Source organism: Lissotriton helveticus, chromosome 4_1 (genome assembly GCF_964261635.1).
Source record: "Lissotriton helveticus chromosome 4_1, aLisHel1.1, whole genome shotgun sequence".
NCBI classification, from domain to species: Eukaryota; Metazoa; Chordata; class Amphibia; order Caudata; family Salamandridae; genus Lissotriton; species Lissotriton helveticus.
In genome coordinates this window covers 489,109,850-489,129,482 of record NC_136063.1, presented here as the reverse complement: position 1 = coordinate 489,129,482, position 19,633 = coordinate 489,109,850, and the positions used below count along the sequence as shown (strand labels likewise).

Below are 19,633 nucleotides of genomic sequence, written 5' to 3'. Positions count from 1 at the left end.
AGCGGAGGCCCAAATAATCCGGCGGAGCTGTCCGAAGTAACTGTGGAGTGAGCCCTGCCCTCCGACCAATGCCGTGGGACTGAGTGAGCAGGTTGGACCCGAGGACACACGCCGATCGGGAAGCGCCTGTTGAGAGCGTGGCGCCTGCATCGACGCGGCCCCATCAAATACAGAGCAGAGCTGCTGGGCCTGGGGCCGAGACCCGCTCTTAGGTGAGTGGCTTTGAGACAGTACCCCCCGCCGGCCCCCCTCTACTATTACAGACTGTGGCTGTGGCTGAGCCACAAATAAAGTTACTTCTGGCACCAGGAGGGCGTGGATGCCCAGTCCTAGAAGACAATCTGGGCCGCATGTGGGGTTGATTGGAGCTAGGAACACTGGAAATGGAGTGAGAGCCCCACCAACAAAAATAGAGAAAACCAGTAACACCAAACATTCCACAACGAAGAATGAATCCATATGGGGATGGGGTTACTTTCGGAAAGCTGGCAGATGTATAGCCCACAACCTGAGACTGCTGGATGGGAGTGGAGGGAGCGACCTCGGCATCCTAGAATAGTGAGCCAGTCAGTGCCGGCCCTGTCGGAGATGTGTTGGAGTGCTAAGTGAAGAAGGGGGGTTGCCGGGTCCCGCTGCTTGTGCAACTCAAGTGAAGGCTGTCAGATCGGATCTCTGTGGCATCCTAATACTGGGACTGGGTAAATATGCACTAAGGAAGTCTGCCACAACGTGTGAGAAGAAGATTGACACAGGCTTTTCCTGGGAGAGTGTGCCTGATTTCGTGGGAACTTCAAGATGGTGAAAGAAACGTTTGCAAAAGTTCCGTCTAATAAGATCTCCAACTACGCGCAGCCATGCCCGGCAGAGTCAGCTGGGGCAGCTGTGCATCAGTCGGATCAGCGAGATGATGCTACAGGAATGGCGGACACGAACCCTATGCTGGCAGACATAATGGGGGCAATCCACTCCTCGAGGGAGGATATGGTCCACAGGATCGATGGGGTGGCAATAGATGTCAACCTACTGAAAGCCGATTTACATAAAGTTTCAAATAGAGTTACCGCTACAGAGCAGAACGTGGACACTAGGAAGCAGGAGGTCTGTTCTCTCAGAGATACTGTGGTCAAGAGCCAGCAAACAAGGATACAGCTAGATGATCGAGCGGAGGATGCGGAAGGGAGGTCAAGAAGAAATAATCTGAGATTCGTAGGCTTTCCTGAAAAGGTAGAGGTCCCTTCAGCTGATCTCTTTTTGGAAAACTGGATAGTGCAAGAGCTGGCCCCCACAAGACTATCCAAATCCTTCAATATTGAAAGGGCGCACAGAGCACTGGGTCCGCAACCGTAACCAGGGTCCCCCCAAGATCCATCATAGCACAATTTTTTAACTATAGAGACCGGGATATTATCCTGAAAAGCACCAGGGCGAAGGGCGAGATAATCTATCAGGGCCACTCTATTGCAATCTTCCCAAATCATACGCAGGGAGAGCAGGAGCAAAGATGATCTTTTTTTAGTAGTGAAGAGGCGACTTCGGGAGTCGGGACTGAAATATAGCCTGCTGTATCCTGCAAAACTCAGGGTTGAACATAAAGGGAAGGCCCTGTTTTTTCAATCAGTGGAGGAGGCATCGGCATGGCTGGATGAGACAGGCCTGTCGACTCCTGTTTGGCACTGCAGACGGGTTCTGGTGGGTCCTGGCACGGGGGAGGGAGGCCGGGCAGGCATTTGGTTCCAGACGGCCCGGAAGACACAGGCAGATCGAGACGACAGACCGGGTAGGATCCGGGTACGCCCAGATGGAACATTGCAGGCGGAATTGGTACCGAACTCATTAGATGGCTCTCAAAATGTAGTGCCGGACGCTATGATGTCCAACGAAGCAGTGAGCAGAAAGGGGTCGGTATCATCATCGATTACGAAGTGTTGGCGGGGTGCTCATGATGCTGAGTAAAACTAGTCTGTATAATGTAGGGAAATGTGTTATTACACTGTCTGTTTTTGTGCCAGTGGGGGGTCCTCCACACGCACCACAGGGACCAAGCCATGTGCTGGGAGCTGGAGGCTAGTCCTCGCACCCGGTTGGTCGCTTGGAGTTGATGAGGAAGTAGAGCATCCGCTCCTAGGATATATAAATAAGATCAACGCTGATTTAAACTAGATCGTGATTGAAGCCATAGTTATTGTTTATCTGTAAGTTTTCATAGGGGAGTTATGGGGCGGCTAAGGTGGGCCCTGCCTCGGCAGGAAAGGAGGGAGGGGAGGGCCGCCGAGTTGCCTAAAGGGTAGAGGGAGTTGGGTGTTTATTTTGGTTCTTATGTTGGGTCACTTCGAATGCTCAATAAGAAAGTGGGTGATCTGCTCAGAATGTATATGACAGGGAACCAACCCACATGGCAGTTGGCAGAAGATCGGTATTGGGAGGGAGGGAGGGAGTAAGGGGGTATCGTAATTCCTGGAATATGGCGAACACAGCTATGAAGGTACTTACTTAGAATGACCTGGGGTTGGTGGCTTTTGAGAAGCGAGGGAGAGTGTATGCATATTTGAAAAGGTACACAGTGGCTATTGCGTGATTGCAGGAGACTCATGTATGGGGAGACTCGATTCCATGTATTAAACACAGATGGCGTGGGTAAATGTATGCTACATCATATTCAGGATTTGCTAGAGGTGTTCTTATTTGGGTGGTACCAGAAGTCCCTTTTACATATCTACATCACATGGCGGACCCAGAGGGTAGGTATGGGGTCCTACATGGATCAATGGAGGGGAGGGAATTGGGTATAATTAATGTTTACGCCCCTAATATTGATTGCCCAAATTTCTCCCCTCCGGTTATGACAGCCACTGCACCATATCTTGTAGAATCGACGTTAATGTTGGGGGATTTAAATTGTGTGCTAAATGGAAATTGGAAGCCTCCCCGTTTAAATACCAAACTGCGCATGACAGAAACCCTGACTGACATAATGAGAGAATTGCAACTCATAGATGTATGGAGGGACCGAATTCCGGGACAGAGGGTATTCTCGTGCCACACCCCAGCAACTAATACAGTTAGTCTTTTAGACTACTGCCTCCTAAACTCGGTCCGGCTCGGGAGGTTCAGGGAATAACATATCAAGTCTGGTATATATCGGACCATTCGCCGGTTTTGGTCAGCTTTGAGGGCCATAGACCCAGATCTGCTATCCCTACATGGCGGCTTTGGGCAGAGGCATTGTTGGATCCCCCTTTTGCGAAGGCGATGTCAACTGCACTCACCAAATCCTTTGAGGAATATTGGGGGACCACCTCGCATAGGGCCCATGAATGGGATGCCATGAAGATGGTCCTCAGGGGTGTTTGCATACATACAACATATGGGGTCAGGCAACAATTCAAGAGGGACATTGCAGTGCAGGAACGCAGGCTGACCAAACTAGAGGCATTGCTACCCGGGTCCCCACAGAGGAGGGAGGAGTGGTGTGAGGCCCAAACTGAATTACTAGAGGCATGGAAATGATTATAAAAATATGATTATATGGTAAACAGGCAAAGACTCCATAGAGAGGGTGATAAATCTGGTGCCATGCTGGCCAGGCTGCTGAAGCGGGAAACACCCAAGGAGCCAATGCTGCAATTGCTGGACACGGATGGGAGATTAGTGCAGTCGCAGGCGGGGATCCTTGAAGTATTCGCTACTCATTTAGCTAAGGTGTTCAGTGGCAGGGAGGGACTGGGAGGATTGATTATACGGAGTTTCTGGATGCAGTGGAATTGCTCCAATTGGATCAGAAGACGGAGGAAACTATAGGAGCCCCAGTTTCGAAAGAGGAAGTGCTGGGTGCTAATAAGCGACTAAATCCAGGGAAGTAGCCTGGGAACAATGGTTTCCTGGTGGAATTCTACCAACAATTTGCTCTACAACTGGCAGATCGTTTATTGGAAGTATACAATGAAGCCTTACAATGACTACTGCTGCAGATTTTATGCAGGAGGCTTTGGGGGTAATGATCCCCAAACAGGATAGGGACCCACAGGTACCAAATTCATATAGGCCGATTTCGTTGCTCAATATTGATGTTAAGATTCTGAGTGGCATTTTGGCAGATAGACTGCTTCCTCGCATGTCTCATTTGATCCACCCGGACCAGGCAGGGTTTATCCCACATCGCAGCACCATGTTTAATTTACGTCTGTTGGCGCATGTGTAGCATGACCCGTGTTTAAAGACTGAAAACAACGCAGTAGCCTTATTGGATATCTAACAGGCATTTGATAAGGTGGCCTGGTCGTTTGTATGGGCCACTTTACAAAAAATGGGGGTGGGCGCGAGCTTTCTCCGGAGGGTTGCATTGTTGTATACATCCCCCGAGCCAGGATTAAGACGGGGGTAGAATCTCCAGGGCATTCCATTGATATAGGGGGAACAGGCAGAGCTGCCCCCTGTCTCCCCTCCTATTTGCAATGGTGCCACTGGTGGTAGCACTTAGGAGCCGGCTAAAAGACTGGGGGTTTACCATGGGGGATACAGAACATGGGGTCTCCATGTATGCTGATGACACATTGGTATATTGTAAACAACCTAGAAGATCGGTTATCTGCTTTTGACAATCCTTATGGAATTTGGGGAGGCGCCAGGTCTCCGCACGAATCAAACCAAATCTAAGCTGATACCTACTGGAAGGTTAGCAGATCGGCCGGCAGATGACCTTCCTGACCTGGGGATGCAGTAGACCATGACGGCTCCCAGATATCTGGGAATTAAATTAGCAAATACGTCTGATAGCTTCCTGAAACTTAATATAGGAAGGGTCGTGGAGGGGATTAGGCGCTCCCTACGCTTCTGGAGGGACCTGCCTCTGTCACTTATAAGCAGGGTTGCAATTACTAAAATGGTCATTCTCCCACGTTGCCTTTACAAACTACAATAATTAATATTAATTAACTGAAAAAAGGAAGAAAAGTATATGGACATAGACCTCTCCAATCCTACAGAAAAGCATCTATTCCCATTGCCTCTGGAGCCGGATGCCAACTGAAAAATCTCTCTAGTTGAGTGTTTATTCTGTTCACAGAAAGATTTATCTGAAATGGACCCCAAAATTGGTCCAACCTCACAAATACCACCCTGTCTAACATCCAATCGCTGGAATCGTAAAAGTTCCTCGAATACCAATCTGCCACTGAATTGGAATTAATATTAATATTTGGGGTCCTATGTGGGAGGCTCCCTCCCCGAATTATTGATGAGGGGACGGGGGGGTCCCTGGTGATACTCAATACATTATTAGACATGTATCCGAGGTGTGGGAGACCACAGTTAGAAAGGTGCTGAGACATGTACCATACGCTTCGGATGCGCCTCTGTGGGTGGTACCGCCGTTCGCTAAGATTGCAGAATCGATGTCGATTCAGAAATGGAAATGGGGGATGCCTGACTATGGGTGATTTATATCAGAACAGTCAGCTTATAAATAGGGAAGATGCAGCAGCAGCCTGTGACCTAGATAGAGGGCAGTATTTCCAGTATGCAAACATTTCCACTGTAGCTAGGGAACTATGGCCGGCATTCCAGGAAGAACCACTGGTAACCAAAACACTGCAAGTGATGCTGTTTATGGCCCAAGGCAGACATCTGATAAAACATCTATACAAGGCAATCTGAGAGGATCTCCATCGTCAAAAACAAGGTTGGTGGAGGGTCTAAGGGGAAAATTATTTAAAGACCAAAGGACAGACAAACCCCTTATTCACAGTATAACAATACAAAAGGACTGTCACTGGTCTGTACAACTAATACGGGCAAAGAAAAATGTGACGCACTCTGTGTCTACCTATAAAGTGTGTACAACAAAAAGGAAATGAATCCCATCAGACCACCCATATGGCAGAGCTTCATCATCTGGGATAGAACCAATGATGGTCCGGTTAGGGAGCCACACACCTGTTGGCATGAAATTGAGGGCCTGTTGCTGAAAAGTACTCAGTGTATTCAGTGTTGGCTTTATTTAAAGGCTCATGTGCTTGCTGCCTGTTTTCGAGTGTGGCTGGAAGCGTTTTAAATGTAACAAGTGCTAATGTAAAGTGCTCCATTACCTCAATTACCTATCTTGTTTTAAAAAAAAGGTTTTCCCTTTTAAGACCAATGGATAAACCTTTGATCCTATGCAGGATTTGCAGTTGGTTCTGAAAGCTGTGATGACCCACCCTTTCAAACCTCTGTATTCTGTGAATATTAAGCTTTTAAAGTTAAAGGTTGTTTGCTTAGTTGCAACTACCTCTTCCCCGAGAATTGGTGAGGCGAGGGGCTCCACGGCAAGAGAACAGTTTCTTCCTTTTTATGCGGATGGAGTGGTTCAGAAACTGGATCCATCTTTTGTTCCTAAGGTGGCAACCACTTTTCACATAAATGAAGAGGTTGATTTTTCAGTGCTTGGGGTTGACTTAGATTCTACCCTAAAATGTCAGTGGCACCTGTTATATGACCAAAATAGCTCTACCGGTTTATTTGGACGGTTTAGAGCCTTCAGAAAATTGGACTCTGTTCATAACTTTTGGTATGTCTAGCAAAGGTGAGAAAGCATTGCTAGTATCTATTAGTAGATGGATAAAGGAGATGATAAGCTTGGCTTACTCCTTATCTGGAACTCCTCCTTCCACAAGGGTACAAGGTTGTTCTACGAGGGCAATATTTGCCTCTTTGGCTGAGTAGAAAAGCGTTTCAACCTCCAAACTGAGTCGGGAGCTACTTGGGCGGCCCCAATATATTTGTACATCATTATTGGTTACAAAATGCCTTGAATGAAGGTACTTGTTTTGGTGCGGGGTGATGCATTCAATTTTGACTTGAAAAATTATGTTACAGAATACATCACTGTTTAGTGTTGCATGGAAAGTTGTTTATGACATGTTATTTGATATGAAGACAGTTCTTAGCATTTCTATGGTATTCACGAGTAATGAAGGGGACAGGACAAGGGGACTTGGGAGTAATATCTAATTACTTACCGGTAATGATTATTACGATTAAGAAATTAGACATTTACGTCTTTCAGTACCTACCAGTATGGAGGAGAAGTTCCCTTACCTTGCTTGCACTAGGGCCCAAGGCAGCCTTGCTATGCCGCTGTGTTTTAAGTCGAGCCTACCTGCAGGCAAAAAAACATTTAGTCAGCTTAGCTGATCACCAGATCTTAAAGTGGGATTAAAGACTAACTATTGCTTTCCATTGGTAATCTCATTCAGGGGCATAAGTTCCTGAAGATCCGACAAGATAGATGCGCTTTTTCCGTTAAAGCTACTCAATTATGGAACAAGCTGCTACGAGATCTGAGAACACTGACAGACCTGCTTAAATTCAGGAAAGCCTTGAAGACATGACTGTTCCCTCATTAGTGGATGCATGTAATGATGTGCTATGCTCGGTTTTCTTCACCCATATAGGCAATTACGGCTCTTAGCACCAGGATACCAGTCTGGTCACAGTGCCCTGCACATATATTATAGTAATAATAATAAAATTGGTTGAAATTATTGTCAATATCATTTGCTTGATTCTTTTTTCATGGCTTGACTTGTCTATCATTTATCTGTTCCTCCACTGGAGCATATGCTCTTTATTTGTGTCACTCCGGTGCTCATTTTTAGGGAACTACTTTTTTCTTCTTGCATATGCACTCCACTGGAGTGAATGTTTTCTAGCACCTTGCTTAGTGTGCTTCTCTACCCATCTGTGCTTGTGTTGCTTTCTCTTACCAGGGTGCTTCTCTCCCACCATGTTGCTCTCTCTCAACTGTGTGCTTCTTCTCCCTAGTTCCGTGTTGCTCTCTCTCACCCATGTGCTTCTTTCTCATCGTTGGGTTGCTTCCCACAATGTCCTTGTTGCCTTCTCTGTTGTGGGATGCTCTCTCCAGTCTGCTCTCTACCAGCACTTAGTGTTTCCTTCTACCCTCCCCCTATATTTTGGAGGGGGGCTGCTTTGTCTTGTTTGGTTTTACCCCCATACATTTCTTCGTCCCCACCCTTCCCTGCCCCAATCCACCCTTGACACACCGTGCTGCCCTGTCCCTCTTGGGTAGCTTAGCCCCTCCTCCCTGCTTTTCTAGCGATTTTGGGTGGTACCCCTGCAGAGGGTTTTGATTTCTAGCAAGCCACAGAACAATTATGGCCACATTCCTCAGGCACTTTGATTTCCTCACGCCTGCACCCAGGGCCTCCAAGATTTATGCAGTAGAGCAGCTGGAGGCACAGCTTAACCTCCAACATACAGTTAGGTAAATTGTAAGTGTATTTATATAGCATAACCCCTTGACGAGGCATTGAAGCGATTCTTGTGGTGAGTAGCACGTTACCCCGGAACACTAGATTAGTAATTAGTAGGTTAGTACGATAGGGTGGATCCAATGCCACCCAGCATAGTTCCACTTATGCCGATAAAAACGCTGCACTACATGTGTGGTTGGGCCTAGTGCCAACAACCGGAATGGATTAAACCAAGGTCACTGGGAGGATGCTCATAAGGGCTCCCATTGATCTTGGTTTGATCCATTCCTGTCACGGGCACGAGACCCAGCCACACAAGTGGCACAGCGTTTTTATCAGCATGTGTGGGGTTGCACTGGGTGGTAGGAATTGTATGTATTTTCTGTGGATTCCAGAAGTTTCCATAAAAGAAATAAGGAAAATGGGTGATCTGAGGCAAAGTTTGAGATTCGCAAAGCATTATAGGTAAGAAAACCTAATGGGGGGCACGCAATATACACCATCCTGGAACCTCTGGGTGTCTAGTTTTCAAAAATGTCTGTGGTTTGTAGGTTTGTATGGTTGGCATCACAGTACAGCCACAAATACCACCTCAACCTCTATTGCTTATCTATCAATGTAGAGGTTTAAGGCCTTTTGGATCATAGTGTCTTGGCCCACCCAAACAAGTAGGGCACTGTTCTTATCAGGGGGCATGTGGAAACTCAGGGTGGTAAACACTTGTGACTTATCTCAGATTACAGAACTTTCTGTCACAGAAATGTTGACGTTTTCAAGGGCTTCTGGGTAAAATGAACTACTGAGAGACACGCAAGTCATGCAACCCTGGACTCACTCCCCTTTGTTGTCCAGTTTTAAAAAATGTGTAAGTTTTGCTAGGTTTCCCTAAGAGAAGCTCAATGAGGGCCCAAAAGTCCACAGCTATCTACTTTGCAAAAAAAAGGTCAGTTTTGAGTAGAAAAATTTGATGTATCCATGTTGCATTTTGGGCCATTTTGTTTCACTGGCACTATGCGTATCCACACACGTGAGGAACCATTTTTATCGTAAGGCTTGGGGAAATGCTGGGTGGAAGGAACATTCCATCACAGAAATGTGTTTTTCTGGGTAAAAAAGGCAGTGCGAGCCACGCAAGTAAACTCTACCCTGGATTCCCCCTTGTGTCTAGTTTTAAAAAATACGCAAGTTTTCTGTTCCTCTAGGTGCTGACTGGGCCAGGACCCACAATCCGTAGCTACCCACTGTCGTGCCCAGGCCAAGGGCACTAGGACCCTGGGACAGGAGAGAAGCCAGGGGACACCGGACACCACATCCGGTCAAGGGGTGGGGACAAGGGACACTCGGCTGCTGGACCTCGGGGCAAGAGGTCGTGATACATACATGCTGTAACTGTAACAATAAAGGCGTACCTGCTGATCAAAACCTCGTTCTGTCTGGTTTCCTGGGTCTAGCGACACGACATCTGGCGACGAAGGCGGCGACAATCCCATCGTGTGTGGCCATAGACGATCGACGAGGAATATTGGCGATTTTAAACCAGGAGCCCACCCTGGATCGCATCCTGCCCACAAAGGACAACTGAAGAAAGAATTGCCCCAAAGAGAAGAACAGCGACGTGGGAGCCCACCCCGATCGCTGCCAACGAAATACACGATTGCTGCTAAGACGCTGTTTACAAGCGCGAAGTTTGAAAAATTGGCGCGAGCTCTCGCGAGAGTCTCTGCGGCCATTTTGAGATCAGGCAAGAGAGCCAATCAGGGCGAAGAATAGAGAGGCGGCCATTTTGAAGTCAGGCAGTGTCCCGATTGGCTACGAAATCACGCGAGAATATCAGCGGCCATCTTGGGGTCAGGCAAATTGACCAATAAGGAACGAGGAACAGCGCGGCAGCTATTTTGGAGTCAGGCAAAGGGTGAAAAAGCATTAGAAAGTGCCGATTAAAGAGAAAAGGCACAAATAAGCACAAATAAAGGCAAATAGGTGGCAACAGTGGACATAAGAAGAACATTAAAAGAAAAAACGGGCAAATAAAAGGAAAAAGACACTAGAAAGAAAAGACACAAGGAAATTAACCCCTTTCATGCTGGTGACGAACCCCAGCCGTCACGCTCCACGGTGCTCGTGTGCTGATGACGGCTGGAGTTCGTCACAGCCCCGGCCTGTTCGTTGTTTACCGCACAGCGGCGGAAACGGGCCAGCATGGAAGGGGTTAAAGAAAAAGGCATAAATAAGCACAAGTAAAGACAAAAAGGGTAAAAGTAAGAAAATAAGGATTGAATAAGCAGCAATAGAGCAACGATAAGAAAAGAAGGTGATAGCAAAGTGAACAAGTGCAAATAAAGGAATAAGGGACTCAAAGAGCACGTAAAGAAAATACAAAAGAATAAAGCACAGACAAAGAAGATAATAAAGGAAGAACAAAGGGTTGACAAGGATAAAACAAGAGAAGGTCAAAGAAAGGGAAGGCAAATTTTGAAAAGGAGCTGAAAGTGCCGAATTTGAGCAGTAACAAAGCACAAGTGAAGACAAAGAACAGCAAACAAGAGAAAAAGCAAGAAATAAAAGGAGAGAAAGGAAAACAAGGACAAATAAGAGAGTTGAGCGCTAATAAAGCACAAGCAGTAAAGAACAAAATACAAAAGGACAGACAACAGAAGAAATAACAAAAGAGGGTCGAGAAGAACGCAGGAAAGCAAAAAAAATGGCAGACCCTAAGCCAGAAAGACAAAGTGCACAATACCGAAGACCACTACCATTCAACTTGTCAGAGCCACAAGTAGGAATTAGGTGGGAGAAGTGGATCAAACGTCTAGAAAGATACATGCAAGCGACTGATGTGACAGAAGCAAAGAAATTGGGTTTATTGCTAAATTTTGCAGGCGAAGACATTGAAGACCTTCTAGTGACACTGCCAACCGAGGAAACAACCACCTATGAGAAACTAAAGAAATGCTTAACAACCAAATTTGACCCGCAAAGAAATGTTGATTTCGAACGATACACTTTCGCAACTGCGTTTCAACAAATAGATGAAACACTAGATGACTTTGCGACCAGACTGAGAAAACTTGTGACACATTGGGAATTTGACAAATTTGACAGCGAACAAGCAATAAGGCTGCGGATCATTAAAGGCTGCCGTGACACCGGGTTCCGTGCAAGAATCCTAAAAGAACCGACGTCGCTAGAGAACATCCTGGATCTAGCAAGAGCGGAGGCGAGAGCAACAGCACACGCAAAGGAAATGGAGCGAGGAAAAGACATCGGAGTGGAACAAGCACATCACATGACAAACAATTATCGCACAGGTGGGTGGAAAAAAGACAGGAATGAACAGACAGCGAGGAAACAGTTTAAAGGAACTTGCTACAGGTGTGGAATGGAATTTCCACATTGAGGCCCATGTCCAGCGTTTGGCCAAACATGCAGAAGATGCAATGGGAGGAATCACTACGCCAGCGTGTGTCAAGGAGTACAATTCAGGATTGACAGGGGAAGAACAGGGAGACCACAAGTGTCGACAACCAGGCATGTCAGACATATCAAAACAGAAATGAGAAGCTCATCACTAGAATCAGGTGAAGAGGAAGAAGAAGAAAAGACGGAACGACTATATCACATGTCGGACGTCCACACAGAATCAACTGAAGGCGTCCACACAAAATCAACTGAAGGCGTCCACACAAAATCAACTGAAGAAAATGAAAATGAAGAAAGAACATGCCTGGCAGACAGGAGCAAAATAAAGAAGATTCTGTGACCATAGGAGTAGGATCACACAAAACAAAGTTCGTCCTGGACAGCGGCACAACACGCAACATTATGTGCATATCGGAATACGGAAAGATGAAGACAAAGCCGGCACTGAGGCCGTCCCGATTAGAAGTTTTCACCTGGGGGTCAAAGAAACCAGTGATTAACATGGGAAAATTCACAGAAGAGATAGCATATAAGGACAAAAAGATCAAAGAGGACATTCATGTGCTGCAGGGTGACATCCCAGCACCATGCCTGCTGAGCAACATCACAATGCAAATAATGGGTCTCATGGCCATGACATACGACATGTCAGAGGAAAGGAGCATATTGAAGACATGTCACAACATAACTGAAAAACTGGAAACATGTGGAGAATCAGATGAGAAAATACGCAAAGACGAGAATGAGCAGAATGACGAGGACCATGGGTCGAGGCAAGAAGAAGACTTGTTGGCGCTTAAAACGACCAGTGAGAAACTACCAGAAAGCGGAAATGGAACGGTGATGAGGGAGTCTAGAAGAATGAGATTACCACACACAAGAAGGGTAGAAAGAGTGGAGCAAGGAGACATTGCTGCAAGAGACCAAACAGCGAACGCAACAACAAAGGCCCATGAGAACCAAGGAAGACATGCGACAAACCGGAAAAGAAAAGAAGGAGGTCAAACAAGGACAAGTGAGGAAATATGGCAACGAGTTCCCCAGAGACAAGTTGACGATGACAAAAGCAAAAGAACGGATGACAACGGCGGCAGCTTGGCCTGCGTCACGTCACGCACAAAAGGAAGAAGCTCAAGCGGATATCAGAGAACAGCGACCACGAAGGAAACACATGGAAACAGAGAGACTAAGTGAGAAGATGTGAAATGAAAGGGGCCTGTGGGCCATCTCAGTTTGTTTGCAACAAAGGGGGAACTGTCGTGCCGAGGCCAAGGGCACTAGGACCGGACAGAAGCCAGGGGACACCGGACACCACATCCGGTCAAGGGGTGGGGACAAGGGACACTCGGCTGCTGGACCTCGGGGCAAGAGGTTGTGATACATACATGCTGTAACTGTAACAATAAAGGCGTACCTGCTGTTCAAAACCTCGTTCTGTCTGGTTTCCTGGGTCTAGCGAAACGACACCCACTTTGAGACAAAGGGTCAGTTTTGAGTGGTAAAATGTGATGTACCATGTTGCGTTTTGGACCATTTCCCTGTCCCAGGAACTATGCCTACCCACACAAGTGAGGTACCATGTTACAAGAGACTTGGAGGAATGCTGGGTAGAACGAGGTTTGGGGCTTCTCACAGATTCTAGAACTTTCCAACACAGAAATGTGAGGAAGTTATTTTTTTAGTCAAATTTCGAGGTTTGCAAGCGATTCTGGCTAAAAAAGCCCGGTGAGAGACATGTCAGTCAGAGCCATGCATGTCACCCACTCAGGCCTGGATTCCCCCAGGTGTATAGTTCTCTAGGTGCAGCATTAGCACAAGTTCCAATTCATCAAATACACACAACTGCACCATGCATGGCTAGCCAAGGACATAACATATACAGACTTATCTGAATATGCAATAGAAATGAATAATTTCTCCCCGTATTCCCATCCTAAGACCAGGTTTTACCTGGCCTTAGTTATTGGAACTGCATCATCCTTGTAAATATGGGGCAGCATCAAAAAAGCAATGGGTGTTGCCGTGGATCGGCCACGGCAACACCCATCTCCCGCCCCTTTGCCGCAGCGTACTGCTGTGGAAAGGGACATATTTACAAGGTGGTGTTGAGCTACGTTAACTGTACCTTGTAAATATGGGGTATGGAGCAGTGCCACTGGAGTGTCAGAAAAAGTGACGCTCTGGTGGCGTTAGGAGCTTGTAAATATGCCCCTAAGTGTCACGAATTCAGTCGTTGAACGTCACACACAAGTATAAGCAAACCATGGAAATATCACACATAAGCAATAAGGACACTTTGCAGCTATGTCTGTGTGGCTTGGATTTGGGGAACAGACTGGGCACCAAGTATATCACATCATCGTTGCAATGTTTAGGAGGTATTTATGATGGAAACACACAGATGAGAAACGTTGCTTTTGAGAAGTCACCGTTTCTGGAGATATACTTGCAGAGCTCAGGGTTTCTTTGGCAGCTTGCTTATTTGGAGTAATTTGTGCGAATCACATATTTGGGGAATATTTAGCGAATATTTAGCTTCTAGGATAGAATGAGAGAAGACAGTATTGCTGTGCTCAGTTGAGACACACGCATGGTGCTTGAAACCGTCAAGGGTATGCAGAAGCAGGGGAGAAAGGTGGGCGGACGGAGTAGTGACTTCAGGAAATGGATTACTTCAAAAGTCGATGTTGTCATTTCACAGGTGCAAAACTTAAAAAGGTTTATTTACTGTCAATGCAGGTGTGAAGAAAGTGGCAATTCGGAAATGTATTCAGGACAAGATGTGGTTATTGAGATGAAAGCGCTATCGTGTTTAGACATATGCCAAACATGTTCTCTTAAATACAAAGCAAATTTGAAGAAAAAGATGCAAGCAGATGTATATTCAGTTAGAACCACCACTACCTGCTTCAAAGAGAGTCCACCAGCACCATACAAAGCACACATCCTCTGAGGATGGAGACAAATTCTTTCTATACTGGGATATTCTTCTATACTGCATGCCCTGGTAGAACCACCTATTCCATAAGATCAAGTCTTTCACATCAGATAGTATCTAAATTCTGTTAGTGAACATCAAATTGAGGCACTATTGTCCTACTTAAAATAACTTGATAAGACTCTGGTCACTGAAACCTGTAGGCACACTCTTCAATATAAGTGGTCTCTTGCATACCACTGTCAGAACTGTGGATTCTAACTCTCTTCGTCCTCAAACATGTGAAACATCTTACAACAATGAAACCAACCCTCTTCGCACCCCAACCCATCTTTGTAGTTTCAGCACACTCATCACTGAACAAAGCATAGCAAGACATTTTGGCAAAACTCTTTTACATTGTCATCTGATAGCCGTAGAACGATTACAGCAATTTGATCTATACCCTACATTTCATTATATTGAAATACATCTATTTGATGACCATTTCATTCAATTATGAGAAGTGTTTACGTATTATATAAACATATGGAAAAGAGCATTATTGTTACACCGGAACGTACAGTAAGAACAATGCAATGTAGTTATAACATCCCCTCTGTAGCATGAAAGTGAATATGGTCCATGTGATATTTTTTGTACAGGTTCGTCAGAAGATTAAAAATGTTTTGTACCTGCTTGTCCTCGTCTGTGCGAGCAGTAAATTGCTTGACCTTGAGAAACCACATGATTGCCTTTTCTTTATTCTTTAGCTTCAGAAAGGTCTTCCCCAAAAACAGCATATTTTTGCTATAAAGGTTCGGAGAAACTGTGAAGATGAAAATTGTATGGGTTGCATCAAACATCACTTAAAGTTCCACTTATGGTAACAGACATGTACATGTGGAGAAGTGTGGCTCACTGGTTAGAGGAGGCAGACCTGGAAGCAGAGGTCAGCCCGGGACCAGGGTTCAATTCCCGGCTCGGCAGGGTCTTGAGTCCTAAAATGTCCATGGACTCGACAATTCTCCCTCCGGTGCCTACTCAATTCACGGGTTCACACTCTGCGACTCTGGGCAATAGCTTGCTTAATCTCCACAACGGCCCCTCGCGGCGGGATGCCTGGCTTTCACCTTGCGGATACCCTGCCGGGGTTATCTCACAGGGGAATACCAGGACGGGTTCCCTAAGCAAGCGCTTAGAAACCGCTTGGTGATTTGCGCTATATAAATTCCTGTACATTTACATTTTACATCTACTTCATAAGACACAGCATTTATGTTTTGAACAATAATAAGTGGGGAAGCAATCTGCAGAGTAGTGTATGTTTTTCCATGGTTGATGCTATTTTAACTTTTATTGAGAAACACCAACCTCTTTATGACACAGCAGTCAACAGGAACCAGTAGTTGGGAAGAGACAGTCATGACACACTGATAAAAGGAAAATTGGGCTCAAAAATGCACAGTTCATGAACTTACCTTAAATGTGTGGTAAAGGCATGCATTATAAAGGCATATTCATGACAAAGGTGTGGCACAAAATATGTGGTAAAGGCACAACATTGTAAAAACCTTGCTGTAAAGACCGTTTCCCCACCACCCTACTCTATGCCAAAGCACTATATCCCCCTCTACTTTACAGCACTGCACTCTTTGCATCTGCACTCTACACCACTTCAGTCTAGGCCACTCCACTCTTCTCCGCACAACTCCATTGTACATCACTTCACTCTAACTCACTCTGCAACACTTCACTCTGCGTCACTGCACTCTATGCCAATACACTCTACGCCAATGCACTCTACTCTGTACCACTCTACTCTGCGCCCTTGCACTCTATGCCAATCCACTGTAAGCCACTCTGATCTAGTTGGCACAACTGCACTCTATGCCACTGCACTTTACGCAGCATCACTCCACTCTATACCACCCCACTTTAGCGTGCACCACTTCACTCTGTGCCACTTCACCAAACTACTCTGAAACAATTTACTATATACTACAGCACTCTATTCCACTAAATCTATGCCACTCTGTGCCATTCTACTTCACACCACTATACTCTAAGCTACTCTACTCTATGCCACTTTACTCTATGCCACTGCACTCTACCAGCACCACTCCACTCTACACCACCCTACTTTAGTATGCAACACTTCACTCTGTGACACTTCACACAACTACTCTGAAACAATATACTCTATGCTACTGCACTCTATTCCACTGCACTCTATGCCACTCTGTGCCATTGGTCTACCCCATTGGTCTACCCCACTGGTCTCTACACCACTGTACTCTATGCAACTTCTCTCTATGACACTCTACTCTGCAACACCACACATTCTGCCACTGAACTCAACACCACTATACTCTACTCTGCACCACTGTATGCCACTGCACTCTGTCACTCTACTGTATACTACTGCACTCCATGCCACTGTGTTCTGTGCCACTACACTCTATGCCACTCCACTCTGCATCACTGCACTTAATGCCACCGCACTCAAATATACGCCATTGCATTCTATGACACTGAACTGTACACCGCTGAATTCTATGCTGCTGCACTCTATGCCACTTTACTCTGCAACACTACGTCAATGTACTCTACACCTGTCTATTCTACTCCACACTACTCCATTCCACTGTAACCCACTCTATACCATTGCACTCTACTCTGAACCACACTACTCTACACTGCTCTACTCTAAGCGACTGCACTCTACGCCACTGCAATCTCTTCTGCACCACTCTACACCACTGCACTTTATGCCACTACATTCTACGCCAGTGTCCTCTATGCCATTCTACATCACTGCACTCTACTCTGCAACACTGCACTCTACGCCACTGAACTCTATGCAACTCTACTCTGCACTACTGCATTCTTTGCCAATGCATACTTCATACACTGCACTCTATGCCACTCTACTGTGCATCACTTCACTTTACGCCACTTCACTCTGCAGTACTCCACTTTACACAACTGCTCTGTATGCCACTACACTCTACATCACTCTACTCTGCACCACTCTATGCCACTGCACTCTATGCCACTCTATGCTGCACCACTGTGGACAAGTGTGGCTCACTGGTTAGAGGAGGCAGACCTGGAAGCAGAGGTCAGCCCGGGACCAGGGTTCAATTCCCGGCTCGGCGGGGTCTTGAGTCCTAAAATGTCCATGGACTCGACAATTCTCGCTCCGGTGCCTACTCGATTCACGGGTTCACACACTGCGACTCTGGGCAATAGCTTGCTTAATCTCCACAACGGCCCCTCACGGCGGGATGCCTGGCTTTCACCTTGCGGATACCCTGCCGGGGTTATCTCACAGGGGAATACCAGGACGGGTTCCCTAAGCAAGCGCTTAGAAACCGCTTGGTGATTTGCAGTATATAAATTCCTGTACATTTACATTCCTGTACATTTGCACTCTATGCCGATATACTCTACATTGCATTCTACACCACTGTCATCTACTATGCAACACACTAATCTATGCCACTGCATTCTACGATGCTGCATTGTACATCACTGAATTATTTGCCGCTGATATGACACTTATTAAGGTGTGCGAAAAAGGGGAACAGATGATATTTGCACTGATCTTTCAGCAATTATCTCCAGTATTTATGGGTGGAGATTGTCAGCTTACTATTAAACACTCTATGCCAATGCACTCTACACCAGTCCACTCTACTTTATGCCACTCAACTGTACGCCATATGACTCAAGTCTATGCCACTCTAATACATGACACTCTGCGCCCCTCCACTTTGACACTCTACACCACTCTTTGCCATTCCACTCTATGACACTCCATGCCGCTCTCCTCTACACCACTAACTTTTATCCATGTTGAACATCAGCCATGCTGGTGTACAACATAGCTAAAACACATTGGCAAAGCCAATAGCTCTTGCACAGGTGAGACCTATTGACTTTGCTAATGCTTGTTTTACAAATTGCCCCACTGTCCCATTGTCTGTCCTTGTCCAGTTACTTTAACTATAAGGAGATCCACTTTGTTCAAACAGACTCCAATCCCAAATCATAACTTCTCCCTTAAGGTAGGAAATACATAGCCTCATCCTCCCAGAATTCCCCTTTTGTTGTGTTTTTACAACAGGCGTGTGGAAGACTCGGCTTCCTCCTTTTAATTCTATCCATAATGCAAAAAAACGTTGTCACATTCTAGAGAGCATGGACATTGCTCCCCGGGTGCCAGCAGGATCACTCTCCTGGATCATGCTTGTGACCACTCTAGGAAGTGTTTGTATCCAAGACCGGCAGGAAAGGCCATCCAAGCACAATGACATTCCCTACTGCCTGTAGCAAATAAGGGACACTCGCCTGTTGGGTATTCACCAATATAGATATGACACCTATTAAGGTGTGCGAAAAAGGGGAACAGATGATATTTGCACTGATCTTTCAGCAACTATCTCCAGTATTTATGGGTGAAGATTGTCAGCTTCTGTGACATACATTGAGGTTCCTTATGGTCCATAAATAAAATGGTGGTCAGTCTTTAGAGAGGCTTGATGAGGTGGACTTCACTGATTTAACATATTTTTTTGTCGGAGCACAAGCATAAAAAAGCACTGCCACTAAGACACCTATACAACAGCATGCAGTGGGTCTCCTAAAAGGGGAATCCCTGTCAACATTGAAGATGGGAGTGAGTGTGGCTATGGTGGTGACCAAATCAGTGACACACCTGAGGGGCTCTTACTTGCCCCCCCCCCCCACCATTACCTGACGTAAGGACCAATATGCTGCAAAAAACATCTTTGATACACCGGTGGGGTGACTGGCCTGTTCTCCACTGTGGGGCTTCAGCCTGAGGGATCCATAACATTACTCCAAAGTGTGAGACATTCCCAGGCTCTGCCACTGTCCATCATTCATTTCGGACACTAAATACACAGGATGCCTGAGATAATGAGGAGCATCGAATCACATGAAGAGGAATAGCCCTGCATCTTGAGGAGTGCAGTGTCCTTCTGGCAAAGGCTTCCTGACCTGCACTTCTTACCAGCAG

At 46.0% G+C, this 19,633-nt stretch overlaps 1 protein-coding gene across 1 annotated transcript in view; it reads right to left on the bottom strand.

Annotated features, from left to right (window-relative positions):
- The window catches only part of LOC144828012 (regulator of microtubule dynamics protein 1-like), a 334,350-nt gene that overhangs the window by 42,504 nt on the left and 272,213 nt on the right, over positions 1 to 19,633 (bottom strand). The window contains exon 7 of the mRNA XM_078686156.1: positions 15,282 to 15,415. Coding sequence (XP_078542282.1) covers positions 15,282 to 15,415 — 134 coding nt within the window. The remainder of the gene's footprint in view (positions 1 to 15,281; positions 15,416 to 19,633) is intronic.